The sequence below is a fragment of the Panulirus ornatus genome, chromosome 39 (assembly GCF_036320965.1).
Source record: "Panulirus ornatus isolate Po-2019 chromosome 39, ASM3632096v1, whole genome shotgun sequence".
NCBI classification, from domain to species: domain Eukaryota; kingdom Metazoa; phylum Arthropoda; class Malacostraca; order Decapoda; family Palinuridae; genus Panulirus; species Panulirus ornatus.
The window spans coordinates 6,702,741-6,718,349 of NC_092262.1; the positions used below are offsets into that span (position 1 = coordinate 6,702,741).

General features: G+C 43.8%; 2 protein-coding genes across 10 annotated transcripts in view; both read right to left on the reverse strand.

Moving 5' to 3' along the window:
- Positions 1-1,579, reverse strand: part of LOC139761067 (uncharacterized) — a 388,802-nt gene extending 387,223 nt beyond the window's left edge. For 3 of the 9 annotated variants that reach the window (XM_071684876.1, XM_071684875.1, XM_071684874.1), the window contains exon 1: positions 366-1,361. In XM_071684876.1, coding sequence (XP_071540977.1) covers positions 366-938 — 573 coding nt within the window. In that variant the 5' untranslated portion in view covers positions 939-1,361. Of the gene's footprint in view, positions 1-365 lie in introns of all 9 variants that reach the window. The other 6 variants (XM_071684871.1, XM_071684867.1, XM_071684870.1 and 3 more) reach the window with 5 other exon arrangements.
- On the reverse strand, positions 968-15,578 carry LOC139761221 (uncharacterized). Its single transcript, XM_071685263.1, has 5 exons — positions 13,722-15,578; positions 12,260-12,341; positions 9,940-10,040; positions 1,080-6,394; positions 968-1,038 (listed from the first exon to the last, which is right to left on the reverse strand). Exons 4-5 carry the CDS (start codon positions 6,361-6,363, stop codon positions 968-970), a joined length of 5,355 nt encoding a protein of 1,784 aa, XP_071541364.1. The 5' UTR covers positions 6,364-6,394; positions 9,940-10,040; positions 12,260-12,341; positions 13,722-15,578.
- Between the last annotated feature and the right edge of the window lie 31 nt (positions 15,579-15,609).

The window sequence follows — 15,609 nt, forward strand, 5'->3', positions numbered from 1 at the left end:
TATCCGTGACAGTTGACAATGAAGATTGTGCATTCCAGGTATAATGACAGTAACAAACAAGAGAGATATAAAAGATAAGTGAAGAATATGACTGTAGTATATCTTTACAATCAGGATGTTGAAATATGCATGAAACTGACAAACTGTATCGACTCTCTGTGTATACTTGAAATGTCAGTCAAATATAAAGAGCCAATTATCATTTCCCGACTGAATGATATAAGGAATTTCGTACCGTAATGTGTTTCAATTTCAGTACGAGATATACCATAAGGACACGCCCATTCTCTAACCCACGTGTAAACCCAACTAATTTATATATGTATACATCAGACAGTGGCATATGTGAGACAGCACCAACTTACCTGCACGTCATCGGCGCTGTCCCCTTTACCACACGGGCTGGCCTCGTGCGAACGACTCGAATCATACGCTTCCAAGTCCAGGGAAACATCCTTGGGGCCTCCAGCAGCCGTGGCATCTTCAGGCCTGGGGTGTTGTCCAATGTCGCCTCCTCCTCCTCCTCCACCCGCGTCGCCGTCGTATACACCGGGTGTCGATGGTGTTGCGCGTCCAGTGACCGATGAGTCCTGGTTCCGACGCAGCAGGTCCGCCACGCTATTCTCCAACCTGACGCCGCTGGTTCCATCAATACTGGTTGCTGTTCCGAATGCATCGGACGACTGACGCACGAGGTCATCCTCGGGTGGTGCTCCCGAGCTAACCGCAGGCCCCGGCGGTCCATCCTCACCCCCGAGCCGAAGAGTAAGGTCATGACGTGTGCCGTCCACGTCTGGAACACTCCCCTCCACCACCACCGTCGCAGACTTGCCTCCATCTGTGACAGAGGTGGAGGCCAGCCTACCTTCTGAAATTCTACTAGTGGCTGCGTCTTCGGTGCCCTGACAGTCCGGGGTCGAGTTTGGGTTTGCTTTCATGACCTGCCGGGGTCGTAAGGATCTCAATATCAAGAACTAGATCCATTAACCTCTGGTCTCCCTCCTGGCCTGTAGTTGGAGCAGTTGCTTCCCATTCTGTCTGCTGAGTTTTAGGATCTGGAGTGAGTTGGATCTCCTTACATGCCACGATATCTTCCATGATGTGGCCAGCATTATACTGACGCCCCTCCTCTTCACCTGAAGCATTATCATCTTCATCACCCTCACGTGTGTCTGATAAATGATCCATCTTCGCGTCCGTCAGAGCGCGCCTGTGTTCAACATAACCGAGGCCTGAAGTATCCTGCTTGTCCACAAGTTCCGTAGCAGCTTCTGCCGTGTTTGGAGGAATGACGGCTCCGCTATCCTGTAGAAGCGATGCCCTAACTCCTAGTGCTGACCCATCATGCGATGCAAGAGCGGTTTCCTCGCTACACATAACAGCCAGTTCGTCAGTTTGCTCATGTAGTTGAGAGAGATCATCCACTCTCTGGTTGACAAAGGACATCATCTGCTGTGTTTCATGACAACCTCCTACTGTACTACGTCCATCTGTTTCCTGGTTCGGCAGCTCTGTTCCTCGACTGCTGAAAGACTCGACTTGTCTCGTATCTTGGAGGAGAGTTTGAGTTTGGTCTGTTCCTGGGCCAGCAGACATGTTTGGCTGGTCTGTTCCTGGGCCAGCAGACATGTTTGGCTGGTCTGTTCCTGGGCCAGCAGACATGTTTGGCTGGTCTGTTCCTGGGCCAGCAGACGTGTTTGGCTGGTCTGTTCCTGGGCCAGCAGACATGTTTGGCTGGTCTGTTCCTGGGCCAGCAGACATGTTTGGCTGGTCTGTTCCTGGGCCAGCAGACGTGTTTGGCTGGTCTGTTCCTGGGCCAGCAGACATGTTTGGCTGGTCTGTTCCTGGGCCAGCAGACGTGTTTGGCTGGTCTGTTCCTGGGCCAGCAGACGTGTTTGGCTGGTCTGTTCCTGGGCCAGCAGACATGTTTGGCTGGTCTGTTCCTGGGCCAGCAGACATGTTTGGCTGGTCTGTTCCTGGGCCAGCAGACGTGTTTGGCTGGTCTGTTCCTGGGCCAGCAGACATGTTTGGCTGGTCTGTTCCTGGGCCAGCAGACATGTTTGGCTGGTCTGTTCCTGAGCCAGCAGACATGTTTGGCTGGTCTGTTCCTGGGCCAGCAGACATGTTTGGCTGGTCTGTTCCTGGGCCAGCAGACATGTTTGGCTGGTCTGTTCCCTGACCAACAGACACGTTTGGCTGGTCTGTTCCTGGGCCAGCAGACATGTTTGGCTGGTCTGTTCCTGGGCCAGCAGACATGTTTGGCTGGTCTGTTCCTGAGCCAGCAGACATGTTTGGCTGGTCTGTTCCTGGGCCAGCAGACATGTTTGGCTGGTCTGTTCCTGAGCCAGCAGACATGTTTGGCTGGTCTGTTCCTGGGCCAGCAGACATGTTTGGCTGGTCTGTTCCTGGGCCAGCAGACATGTTTGGCTGGTCTGTTCCCTGACCAACAGACACGTTTGGCTGGTCTGTTCCTGGGCCAGCAGACATGTTTGGCTGGTCTGTTCCTGGGCCAGCAGACACGTTTGGCTGGTCTGTTCCCTGACCAGCAAATACGTTTGGCTGGTCTGTTCCCTGACCAGCAGACACGTTTGGTTGGTCTGTTCCCTGACCAACAGACACGTTTGACTGGTCTGTTCCCTGACCAGTAGGCATGTTTTGTTGGTCTTGCCCTTGATCAGCAGATATACCTGGTTGGTCTGTTGCTTGGCTAACAGAAATATCTGGCTGTTTTGTTACTTGGCTAGCAGACGTGTTGGAGTGCTCTGTTACTTGGCTATCAGAAAAGTCTGGATCGTCTGTTCCTTGGCCAGCTGAGGTATTCAACTGGTCTGTTCCTTGGCTAGTAGATATGTCTGGCTGGTATCTTCCTTGGCTAGCAGACGTGTTTGATTGGTCTGTTTCTTGGCTAAAAGACATGTCTGGCTCGTCTGTTCCTTGGCTTGTTAACATGCTGGGCTTATCTGTTTCTTGGTCAGCAGACATATGCTGGTCTTCTCCACAGAGAGTAGACATGTGCTGGTCTATTCCTTGGCCAGCAGCAGTGATGGGTTGGTCTGTTCCTTGGCAGGCAGCAGTGATGGGTTGGTTTGTTTCTTGGCCAGCGGCAATAATGGGTTGGTCTGTTTCTTGCCTAGCAGCAGTGATGGGTTGGTTTATTTTTTGGCCAGCGGCAGTGATGGGTTTGTCTGTTTCTTGCCCACCAGCATTGATGGGCTGGTTTGTTTCTTGGCCAGCAGCAATGATGGACTGGTTCGTTTCTTGGCCAGCGGCAGTGATGGGTTCGTCTATTTCTTGGCCAGCAGCAGTGATGGATTGGTTTACTTCTTGGCCAGCAGCAGTGATGGGTTGATTTGTTTCTTGGTCAGCAGCAAAGATGGAATGGTTTGTTTCTTGGCCAGCAGCAGTAATAGGTTGGCTTGTTTCTTGGCCAGCGGTAGTGACGGGTTTGTTTGTTTCTTGGCCAGCAACAGTGATGGGTTGGTCTGTTTCTTGCCTAGCAGAAGTGATGGACTGGTTCGTTTCTTGGCCAGTGGCAGTGATGGGTTGGTTTGTTTCTTTATCAGCAGCAGAGTTGGGTTTGTCTGTTTTCTGGGCAGTGGCAGTAATGAGTTGGTCTGTTCCTAGGCCAGTGGCAGTGATGGGTGGGTCTGTTCCTGGGCCAGCAGCAGCAATGGGTTGGTCTGTTCCTTGGCCAGCAGCAGTGATGGGTTGGTCTGTCTCTAGGCCAGTGGCAGTGATGGGTGGGTCTGTTCCTTGGCAAGCAGCAGTGATGGGTTTGTTTGTTTCTTGGCCAGCAGCAGTGATGGGTTTGTTTGTTTCTTGGCCAGCAGCAGTGATGGGTTGGTCTGTTCCTAGGCCAGTGGCAGTGATGGGTGGGTCTGTTCCTGGGCCAGCAGCAGCAATGGGTTGGTCTGTTCCTTGGCCAGCAGCAGTGATGGGTTCGTCTGTTTCTTGGCCAGCAGCAGTGATGGGTTGGTCTGTTCCTAGGCCAGTGGCAGTGATGGGTTGGTCTGTTCCTGGGCCAGCAGCAGCAATGGGTTGGTCTGTTCCTTGGCCAGCAACAGTGATGGGTTCGTCTGTTGTTTGCCCAGCAGCAGTGATGGGTTTGTCTGTTCCTAGGCCAGTGGCAGTGATGGGTGGGTCTGTTCCTGGGCCAGCAGCAGTGATGGGTTTGTTTGTTTCTTGGCCAGCAGCAGTGATGGGTTGGTTTGTTTCTTGATAAGCAGCAGAGTTGGGTTTGTCTGTTTCTTGGCCAGCAGCAGTTATGGTCTGCCTTGTTCCTTCGACAGCAGTAACACTGGGTGTGTCTGTTCCCTGGTTAGCAGTGAGGATGGGCTGGTTTGTTTCTCCGGAAGCAGTGGCCATGAGTTCGTATGTTCTCTTTGTACCAGTGATGATGGGTTCGTTTGTTTCCCTGGCAACTGTGGCGAAGGGTTTGACTGCTCCTTGGGCAGATGCAGCGAAGAAATCTGTTCCTCTGTCCTGTGTAGTAACATACATGTCCTTCCCTAAGTCACCAGCAAAGCCGAGATGTAGGTTTGCTTCTTGGCTAAAAGTAGCAACGGGTTCGTATCTTCCGAACCGACCGAAATTACCAGGACAATATTTCTCTTTTATACGAGTGATGATTGGTCCGCGTGCTTCTAGGCTTGGACTATAGATAGACGTCAGTGAGGGTCCTCTCCTTCTACGACTGGCTATCACTAATGGTCTCCTCCTGTTATGGCTGAACTGCCGACTGAAATCGTTAGGAAACCCAGCGAGTCTGTCAGAGACGACTTCGCTGCGCTCTTGAGTACGTCCTGTCCCGGCAGCTTCACCGTAACTCTTGCAACTGCAGTGTGTCTTCCTCCTGCACTCCGCACAGGAAACGTTCTCGACATCTGAGCCACTGCTGAACAGGGCCTCCAATTCCAACAGCAAGTTATCATCTAGTACGTCTACATCATCAGCACTGTCGCCATAACGCGGCTTCCCCCTCTCAAGACCTGCTCCAGCAACCTCAACAGCCTCTGGGAAGTCCTCGAATATTTCCGATCTGTTTACGTCCACCTCAGAGCTCGTTCTACCCGTGTAATTCAATACACTGCTGCTGATATCCTCAATCTGGGTGACAGAAGTGTTCCTGTCAAGGGACGAGTCTTTTAAACCGCTAAGGACTTCATTTCCAGTGCGACTTGTGACATCACCGACGCTGCAAATGCATATGGTACCGCAACACTTTCTGCAACATGTTCTTAATCTGTCTATCTCAAGTTCCTTTTCCGGTTGTGATGCGTCCTCTCCCGCCTCAAACTTGTCCTGTAGTGACAAACACTCCATCATAACATTAAGGTCCGACTGTGATCCGCTGCTGTCTAGATACGTTTCGTATTTGCTCTCGTCTGCCTCGGAGGTGGTCCCGCCGGTGTACACGAGCACGCTGTCGCTAATATCCTCCAAAAGCGCGATGCTGGTATTGTGGCTCCCTTCACTCCTTGCGTCAGAACCCTGGTTACGGGGAAGAGCGCTCATCACGTGGGGGGGTGAAGCCTGGTGCATCTCGCCCAGGGATCCAAAGCCAAGCTCCCGATGAGCCCCATCAATTGGCACCAAGAACTGGGTGGCCTCGAAGGAAGAGTCGCCAGAAATCTCTTTGAGAATACTGTCGCTGATGTTCATCAGCTGCGTCTCGTTGGATAAAAACGTGAAGCCTGTGGACCCCTCCGTTCGAATTTTGTTTAGACTCAAACCTTCATCGACATGAGGTGAGAAGCGGTGAAGCGGTGAATCAAACAGGTAATCATCTTTATAGGCAACCTTGCTCTCCCCTGCGTTAGTACCTATTCCATCACCATCCAAATAAAAATCCTGTGTATTTAATGATTCATAATCTCTCACACGAACTGAACCACATTCAGAAGTTCGGCGAAGATTCACCGATGCATCTCCTTCTTCACCAAGCATACCAGAAACCGTAAAATCTCCACGGCCAACACCATCAACGGATTCAGTCATAAACATGGGTGCTTCACTTCGCGACCCAGTGACCTGCGTTGCCTCATCTCCAGTACCACAAACAGTCAACTCTGTTCGGTTACGAGGGTTTAAATCACCGGAAGGATCCTGACCTGGAGGTAACTGACCAAGTGCCATTACAGCGCCGGAACTTACTGTATCACGAAGCCTCGGCCCACCCGAGGCTTCAAAATCAGTTGGGAGATGATGCGAGGTTTCCTCATCGGGGAGGACAGAATCCTGGTGGTGTCTGGCATCGTGGGGCTCCGGCGTGGAGCACACCACTCCAGCAGCAGTTGCAGGCCACTCGTCGGACGGGTCGGTACGACTCTGGCCAAACGGGATCCAGACTGTGAATTTATCCATGTTCCTCCGTTCCTACACATGCCTTCCTTTGCTGGAAAATAAACAGCGAATATATAATATCTGAACACTCCGAAACCATTTCGTAATATTTATTTTAAGCAATTATTTTTACTGGGCAAATATATGAATAATTAAACCATTTGGTACAAGTTTTTTGACCAATGATTATGTCATCGACAAATAAATACTAGTTACGAACAGCAATATCAAAGGCACAGCCAAAATACAAAAAAGGGGGACAAAAGGGGAGAACAAATTAAAAAAAAAATGTATGACATGAAACACAAAAATGCGATGGGTGAATTTTGGGTAAATATAGTCTACCCGAGTAATTTATTAGTACTGAGAAAAGGCAGAACAATTTTGACACGACGGGTGTGTGGAATGGCGGCCACCACGGCAACATTTCTAAATCATGACTGTATTAAGTTCTTTCCTGGGCGTCTGCTGCCTACCGTTTTCTAATCTAGGTAAAATATCTGAGTACAATTAGCAACTCAGTAACTTCCAGATATCAAGTAATTCCTACGTAAACGCTGAGATTAAAGCACAATACATTGATCCTCATGCATGTATTTTTCTTCACCATCACCTTGACGTGTGTGGTTTGGCATCTTAGTTGTGGTTTGGTTACTTAAGTACAGGCAGGCGTCCCGCAACGGTGCTGTTATGAGCAAAGTCTATCACACTGATCAAACTGCTTTCTGTCTAACTCCATTATGTGGCCGATATCTCCTTTATTAAGTTCCTACGCAGGAGATGAGGTCCATCCAACGTGAAATAAAAGACTCTCTTCGAACTAAACAGCAGCAGAACCACATCTTAAAATCACACTTGGCACCCAGATTTGGGTGCATATATGATTCGATTAACATACATTACCGAACAATCGTACACAACCAGTACCACAGATATCGCTCACGTTTTCTACACAGTTTCTCCCCTAACTTCACAGCCAAATTGGCCAATATGCAAAATGACATGAAGGTCATCAGGTCGTGGAGATCATGGTTACAGCTTACATGGGAATCGGACCATCGGTTACAAAGATAACGATCGAAAAATCTCCCTGACGGAGTCCAGGAAAGTTACCATACGAGACGTCGACCCGTGAACACACACACGAGTGATCAGGTGTTGATGATTCTTGGGGCGAATCCACTCCTCCAGCATGATGGATCCCAGAGGACCTTCAGTTGCCAAGGGAAATTATCTGAAACCACGAGGACACAAACGAACGCACAAACGGACGTACAGACTTCCGTCGCAATGTGGATGCAAACCTAAACGATGTAATGTGACAGCATGCTGATGAATCGTATGTTTACATTATACACATCCTCTAATGAAGAATATCAGATCTCTTGTTCTGTACACACGCACATAAATAACCTGCCTTCAATGATTTCCGCTAAGGCCACAGAGGTGCAACGCTGTAGTGTTAAGGAATGCTTCTCTCCCTCTCTCTCCATATATATAAAGTGCCCTTAACAGCCCACACCGTACGGTCCCATGAAGAATGTGCGTGTGGGTTGTATCTAACAAGGTACGTAGTAATCTGATACGCCTGTCCTCCAGGTTGGGTGGTTTTATCTGATTGAATATATACAAGTCTAAACTCTGAAAGACCCTCATGTCACCATCTGGACACCCAAGCTTTGTGCTCCCTTTGACGAACGTAAAATAAAAGTCGCCTGAAAGCCACTTGTGGTTCATTATACTATTAAAGTTACGAGTAAAGGTGAGATGGATGCTCTTGACCTAAATTATACTCCATTCTAGTTTTATTAGTAAATAACACGTAACACATCAAAACCTCCAAAACAGAGTAAGATATTTCTAAATATTCATTTAACATAAATTCAATCTGACTATTTTAAGTTATCTGCCGCGTAAACATATAGAAATCTAACTCAAATACTTCTCGCGTACAAAACTAACTCAAATCCTTTTGACGTACAAATATGTCAAATATTTTTGACTTACAAATCTAACTCAAATATTTTTGACGGTCATATAACTTTAAAATAAACTTCCCGTCGTCGGGTTATCCCTTCTGCCTCTACTAACCTGGTTTTGTTCAGTCTACCTCATCTTTAATGCCATCAACACCTCGCCCCTCACCACACTTACCCTGTATCAATTATGTTCCAACTCGTACGCTTCTAATGTTCATTTCATTCACGTCATACACATACGTCTTAAAATGATGCTCAGAGCGTCATGGAACAGCGAAGTTTTGCACAGTCAAACAGAAAAGAAGTAAACGTGATCAAACTCTAAGCACAAGACGGTAACACCACAGAGCACAGCATTTTGACCCTACATGTTCCCATGTTATCCAACCCTTTGGAGTCATATCAAGGTTCCCACCATCATAACGAAAGGTTGCAACGGACGTGCTACAGGATCGTAACGTCGTGCTCAAAGGTCAAGCTACCAAGCAGTAACAGCAGAAAGTAAATACTAATGCAGGATGTTAGCCAGCTTATCACGTCGCTATAAAGTAGCATCTACGATATAAACAACATAAATAGAACAAGAACAAGATGGGGCTATAATGTTTTCAGTGAATCACTTTGGTCGAGTGTGTGGGTAAGGAGCCTGGCTAACTAGCCTAGTTTCACTCTTTCTGGCAAAAATTGTTTTCTAATCCAGCTTGACATCCATTCTTTTACATTTGAACAACTATATTTATTTTTTACTGAAACTTTTTTAAATCCTTATTATGCGACTTTCAATGCGGTAAGAGGAAAAGCTCAGATTCTAACAAAATGACCAAATTTAACATCGTCGTCAAACGGACCAAGTGTTTCAAACTGGCGGTAAAATATTTTTGTACAACATTCATTAATCAACACGTCAAAAACCGAAGAGATTGGAGTAAAGTTCTCACCTTGCAAATGCCAGGCATCCTCTACCATTCAAGATCCAAAAAATCAAACTCGTTTCTTAAAAAAAGTCATCAGATGGCCATCTTGCCGAAATGATAAAATGCAACGCATGAGAAACCCTCTTTATTCTCGGCAATCATTTGACAATGTACTATTCGTCCTACTCTCAAACGTCCAGTATAGTCGATCTAAGAGCTGCAATTGTCTCTCTGCCCAGGAATTAAGCAAGCTAAACATTTCACTCTTAGAAGCATGGGCCGACATCTTATCACACTGTCATATCTGAACAGTTATAAACAAGCCCCCCACAGCAACCAGAACCAATGACTTAACAGTGTGACTGTTATGAAGTACCACAGTGCATGACTGTCGCCACTACGCCTAACCCCGTCCTGACATATACCTGTCAGAGGCCAAGATTAATAACGCAGTCTCCCATCTCCGTCACTGTACCCCTGCAGCAAAACAAACCGTACAATGGAGCAGTGAATACACATAAAACTTACTCATTACGTAACCTACAATCACACACACACACACACACACACACACACACACACACACACACACATTAACCCTTGAACTTTAATCTACACAAAAATTTACTACATCTCGATTACTCCAATTATCAATATAAATTACCTCTCAATTACTGCACTTGACATCAGTATGATACACTTACCTCTTCTCAGTTTCTAACATCACTCTGCAACTATGGCCCGTTAACAACTAGTTTAATCTGCTTTTGCAGGTCGTTTTGTTTGCACTATATTTCCGCAGCCCCTAGAAAGACAGGACGACCATGTTAAGAAAAAAGGTCACATCATTTAAGCATTTAGTACATAGTACATCTATACACTAAGCAGAAACTATTCGCACATTGAAACGTGTGTTCTGGGGGAAAAAATGTCATGTGACTTGCATGATGTAGACTGGAAGCTAATTACATGTGGGTATTTTGAGGCAAAATATGAAACAGTCAACAAGGTAAAATATCACTTTGTTCATATCAAATCAGCAATTATCTACACAAGATGTACAGTCCGACATATGTAGCATATCTTATATAAGACCCATAGTACAGAGTACATACCACCAGTTCAGCCATGCCGACTGAATATACACCTAGTACCAAGGGAAGGAGGGGGAAAAAATGTACCCAAAAGGACAGCTCGGTTACAAGAGCAGCCACTAAACTTTCAACAATATAATAAAAAAAAAAGGCAAAGTCATGATTACGAACTGATTTGACAAGGGTGATAATGATCAGTTCAAAAGTAAAGGTTACTTCGATAATCATCTCTTTACTCTCATATATTTCACGTGTTTCTGCACTGCCTAATCTTCCTCACAATTTCCCCCGATTTCCGTAAAACGTATTTTCGTATTATAACGTTCAAAGCATATCAAAATACAATCATGTAATATGGTTAGGCCAGGCTGGGGGTTACAACACAGTAACTCACTCGTTCGGGTATCAGCTAGGTACCACATCTGCAGCTTGTCGTTAACACTGACCCTGCACTTGAAATAGAACCGTAAACTACTGCAGGGAACATCTAAAAACTAAACCAGAAACGACCCAGGTCAGGTAATAAAACAATGATACAGTGAACGCTAATAATACGTGTTAAAGGGTAATACTGCGTTTGTTTAACGACTCTGCGGAACACCTGTATACATGGGTGATCATTTCAATAAAGTTTCTAAACCTACAGTATCAATATATACCCGTACCTCTTTATACTACACATTAACTACGCATTCTTGTATTACCTGAAGGACGCATTCATTTATCTACGTGATTATATTCCATGAATCTATGGGGATTTTCCGAATAAACGATAAAGTTTACCTTACGTGGTTTTGCTATGTTAGGTTAGGTAAGGCTAATCCAGATCACGCTAGTCGTCGGGTTGAAGCTAATGAATAAAAAAAATATATATACATCAACTGCCTCTAATTACAGGCATGAAGAAATTCATGATGTTTCATCCCCGAATACAACTAACAATTAAACGAGTATCCTTAAACCAGAATTTTACCCATTTCATTACTTAACGTATTACATGACAGTACACAATTATGGGATGGAACCCTTCCATAAACACGAGAAATACACTACACAAAAAATACAGCAAAGTTAATACAACAAAAAAAAATGCCAATTCACATTTACACCATTTCTTTCACATACATAAAATGTATTATGACAACTGTAATGGGTTATTAACCTACGTCCTTAAGTTAATTAAACATTATTAATACAAACTGTCCATGAAGCTAAAAGCAACAGCCACAACCACATAGCAGAGTGAACCGTCTAACTATATATACGTGAGGTGGCCACCGCTGCTGCTGAATATGCCACTTCATCATTCTAGGCAATTCGTAATGCCATCGTTGGATATTTAAATTACTAAAGTCGACCAAATAACGCCACAACACCTTAGAACTTGCTTATACTACGATATATTTCGTTCTCCCGGTAGATTGAGAACCTATTCAGTTGGAGGCTATGTTAGGTTTTACTACATTCATCATTCTGGCAATTTACATGTCCATTTCGGCATTTATCATAACTGATGAGGGTAATCCAGTACAATGATCCAGAGGTTATCACAACATTAATAAATTTACCTTACCGACTATAATCCTTCCCTTAACCCCATCTTACCTGGAGCCACCAGTCAACTGGTTTAAGGACGTCAAAAGTGTCCAAAAAACCAACCATCTTCACTTAAAGCTGCATACGCCACTATTTTTCTTCATACAGTCCAGTATAGGAAATAAAGTTCCTTCACACACGTGAACACTTCAGTTCACTCAGCACAATGTACGTAAACACAACGGTTCCCTAATCACTTTTTGAAGATTTGCTTCGCCACTATTAATCTACACATTCTTTAACGATTACACCGTAGTCTGGAAGCTTTCATCATACACTTGAATGATATAAAAGTCTGAAAATATCAAAATGAGAGCGAAAAAAAACACCTTACCTATTTGACCAAAAAACTGCTCGAATGTTCCAACACGACGAACTGTACCGACCAACCGACTTCAAATCTCCCGATGAAGTCCCTAAAAAAAGTAAAATGTTTCATATATGCAAAATTCTTTGGCCTATTCTTAGATTAAGTATTATCTAAATACAAAACTCACCAAAATTGTATGCCAAAATTCTAATTACTGCTGGGGGGGGGTTAAAAAAGAATATAAATTCTATCGGACACGAGTATAATTTGAATACTGATTTTGTTTGTATCACATCAAAGAGCATAATACTTTGGTGAACAATTATTTAGATTTTTTTAATGTATATAAGTGAAGACTTACCCACCGTTAGTGACAGAAAATTCGACTAAAAAATGGCATGTGTCTGTCACGTTTTCGGCAAGCCTACGGCTTGCAGAATTTTCCCCCCAGGGCGAACTACGGCATAATTCATATTTTAAGGGTATATCTAAAATCCATTGGCTGAAAGACAGTTTGCCAGTCAAAGTAACTTATCTTTGATGCTTGTGGGTTTATAGCAAAGGTTGCTTGCGGTGTGACCAGTCTGTACACCCTGTTAGATACGAAATCATCCTAAGAAACCAGTACATACTGTAGATTTTATTCATCTTGTCAGTCATCAAATCTGTGATCAAATTGTAATCAATTGATAATGTTTGGAATGATACATGTGTAATGCGTTACAAATGCTGACGCTGATAACCATTAAGTCCCACAAATAAAAAAATAATTACATCATGTTTCAGAAAATGAACATTTTCAGGTGAAAACAAAGTTGTTTAGCAAGATTTTTAACGATCACTCATTTTCATATTCTCTGAAAAATGTGTGGGTGGTAGGTTAAATTTTTGGATTAGGAGATTTAAGTGGAATATTCTATGATCTTATGACAATAAACACTAGCAAATACGGCACTCCCTAACTACTCATGAGATTCTTAGGCCTGTTCTGGGTTTAATTATGAATCATTCAAAGTCCATTGACAGAATGCACGAAACAGTGTTGCATTCATCATGCACACATGGCCATGGGTCTGGTCGATAAAACAGGTACCTGGCATGAGCTAGAGTATGTGTGTGCATGCATACCTAGGAGTAAAGACAAAGTACATATTTATAAGGTTAACATGGGGGCAACATGAGTGTAACCATCCCGTTTGATCTGTGATGCTCGGGGTGAAAGATGCGGCTGTTCTATTCTATACTAATGCAAATAGATACTTTTAAAAATCATTTTTTGTGTAAACTTGTCGAAATTTTAAAATTTGCGTGCCTTCATGTGCCAAAGCGCTCGACACTACGTCAATGCAAATTATATTTTTTGTCATCCTCACTCATGTACAATTCCTACTTTCATGTCTACAGTTACAAGAATGTATAACAACAAATATATTAATTTTATATAAATAAATTTTGTAAATTTTTTTGTAATTTTTGAGATACATACCTTTCACAAATACAACCAGCATTTCATCTTCCACCTTCACCCTTTAAATGCTTCAAAATTAAGGATGTCTCATCTGAAGTTGGTACAAACTCTGTGGAAGTAACACACATCACTTCACAATACACACAAGAATTAGGTAAAATGTGAAAAAAAGTTAGAAAATGTGATACTAAAAAATGATCAAGAATTGGGATCCTTCCAGTATAAAAACTCAATTTCCTGTTTACATACAAAATAATATACACAAATATACATGTAAACAAGAAAATATCAAATTTGAAACCACTGACCTGACTAAATAAACTCAAGAAGGCTACGGGGTAACAAGGACTAGAAAATGACACATTAATCAAGAACAAATGAATTGCCAATTAGTCATAGCAAAAGCAGAATATTATAATGGGGCTGCTTAGTAATTATGGAGATTATGTTCCAAAAGATAACCAATAACACTCAACCCTTAAATGACTTCCAAGAATAGCAAAGGGAATGAGAAGTTTTCTCAAAACACAAATTTTAAATGGTTGAGTTTCAGACAAAAGAACCAAATATCCGTGTCCATAAGACTTGGAGTTGAATTCAGGTAATTTCCTACCTTGCTGTACTATTCAATCATCTATTTATTATACTTGATTGTCATTTTCTGCATCAACAAAGTAGCACCAGAAAAAAGTTGAAGAAAGACCCATCCATTCATGTACACACATATACGTATATGCCCATACACTTATCAACATATACATATACGTAAATGCCATACATACATACCCATGTACATATTTATACTCGCTTGCCTTCATCCATTCCCAATGTCATCCCACCTCACTGATAACAGCATTGCCACCCCTTGTGTCAGCAAGGTAGTGCCAGGAAAACAGAAAAAAAAGGCCACATTTTTTCACACTCATTCTCTGGCTGTCATGTGTAATGCTCCAAAACCACAACTCCCAAGCCCCACAGACCATTCCGTGATTTACCTCAGACATTTCAGTCCAATGACAGCACATAAATCCTGGTATACCACATCATTCCAGTTCACTATATTCCTTGAACATGTCTCATTCTCCTGCATGTTCAGGCCCCGATTGCTCAAAATCTTTCTCACTCCATCCTTCCATCTCCAATTTGGTCTCCTGCTTCTCCTTGTTCCCTCCACCTCTGACACATATATCCTCTTTCAACCTTTCCTCACTCATTCTCTCCAAATGTCCAAACCGTTTCAATGCACCCTCTTCTGCTCTCTCAACCACACTCTTTTTATTACCAAACATCTCTCTTACCCTTTCAAACCTCCTCACACCACATACTGTCCTCAAACATTTCATTACCAATACATCCACCCTCCTCCATACAACCCTATCTATAGCCCATGCCTTGCAACCATATAATATTGTTCGAACTACTATCCCTTCAAACATAATCATTTTTGCTCTCTGAGATAATGTTCTTTCTTTCCACACATTCATCATCACTTCCAGCACCTTCGCCCTCTCCCCCACCCTATGACTCACTTCCACTTCCATGGTTCCATTCTTTTAAATCCACTCCTAGATATATAGAACACTTCACTTCCTCCAAGTTTTCTCCATTCAAACTACATCCCAACTAACTTGTCCCTCAACCCTGGTGAACCTAATAACCTTGCTTTTATTCACATTTACCCTCAACTTCTCCTTTTACACGCTTTTCCAAATTCAGTCACCAACTTCTGCAGTTTCTCACTCGAATCATTGACAAACATCAACTGACTCACTTCACAGGCCCTCTCATCCCCAAAAGATTGCATACTCGCCCCTTTCTCCAAAAATCTTGCATTCACCTCCCTCACCACCAAATCCATAAACAACCATGGGGACATCACACACCCCTGCCGTGGACCAACGTTATT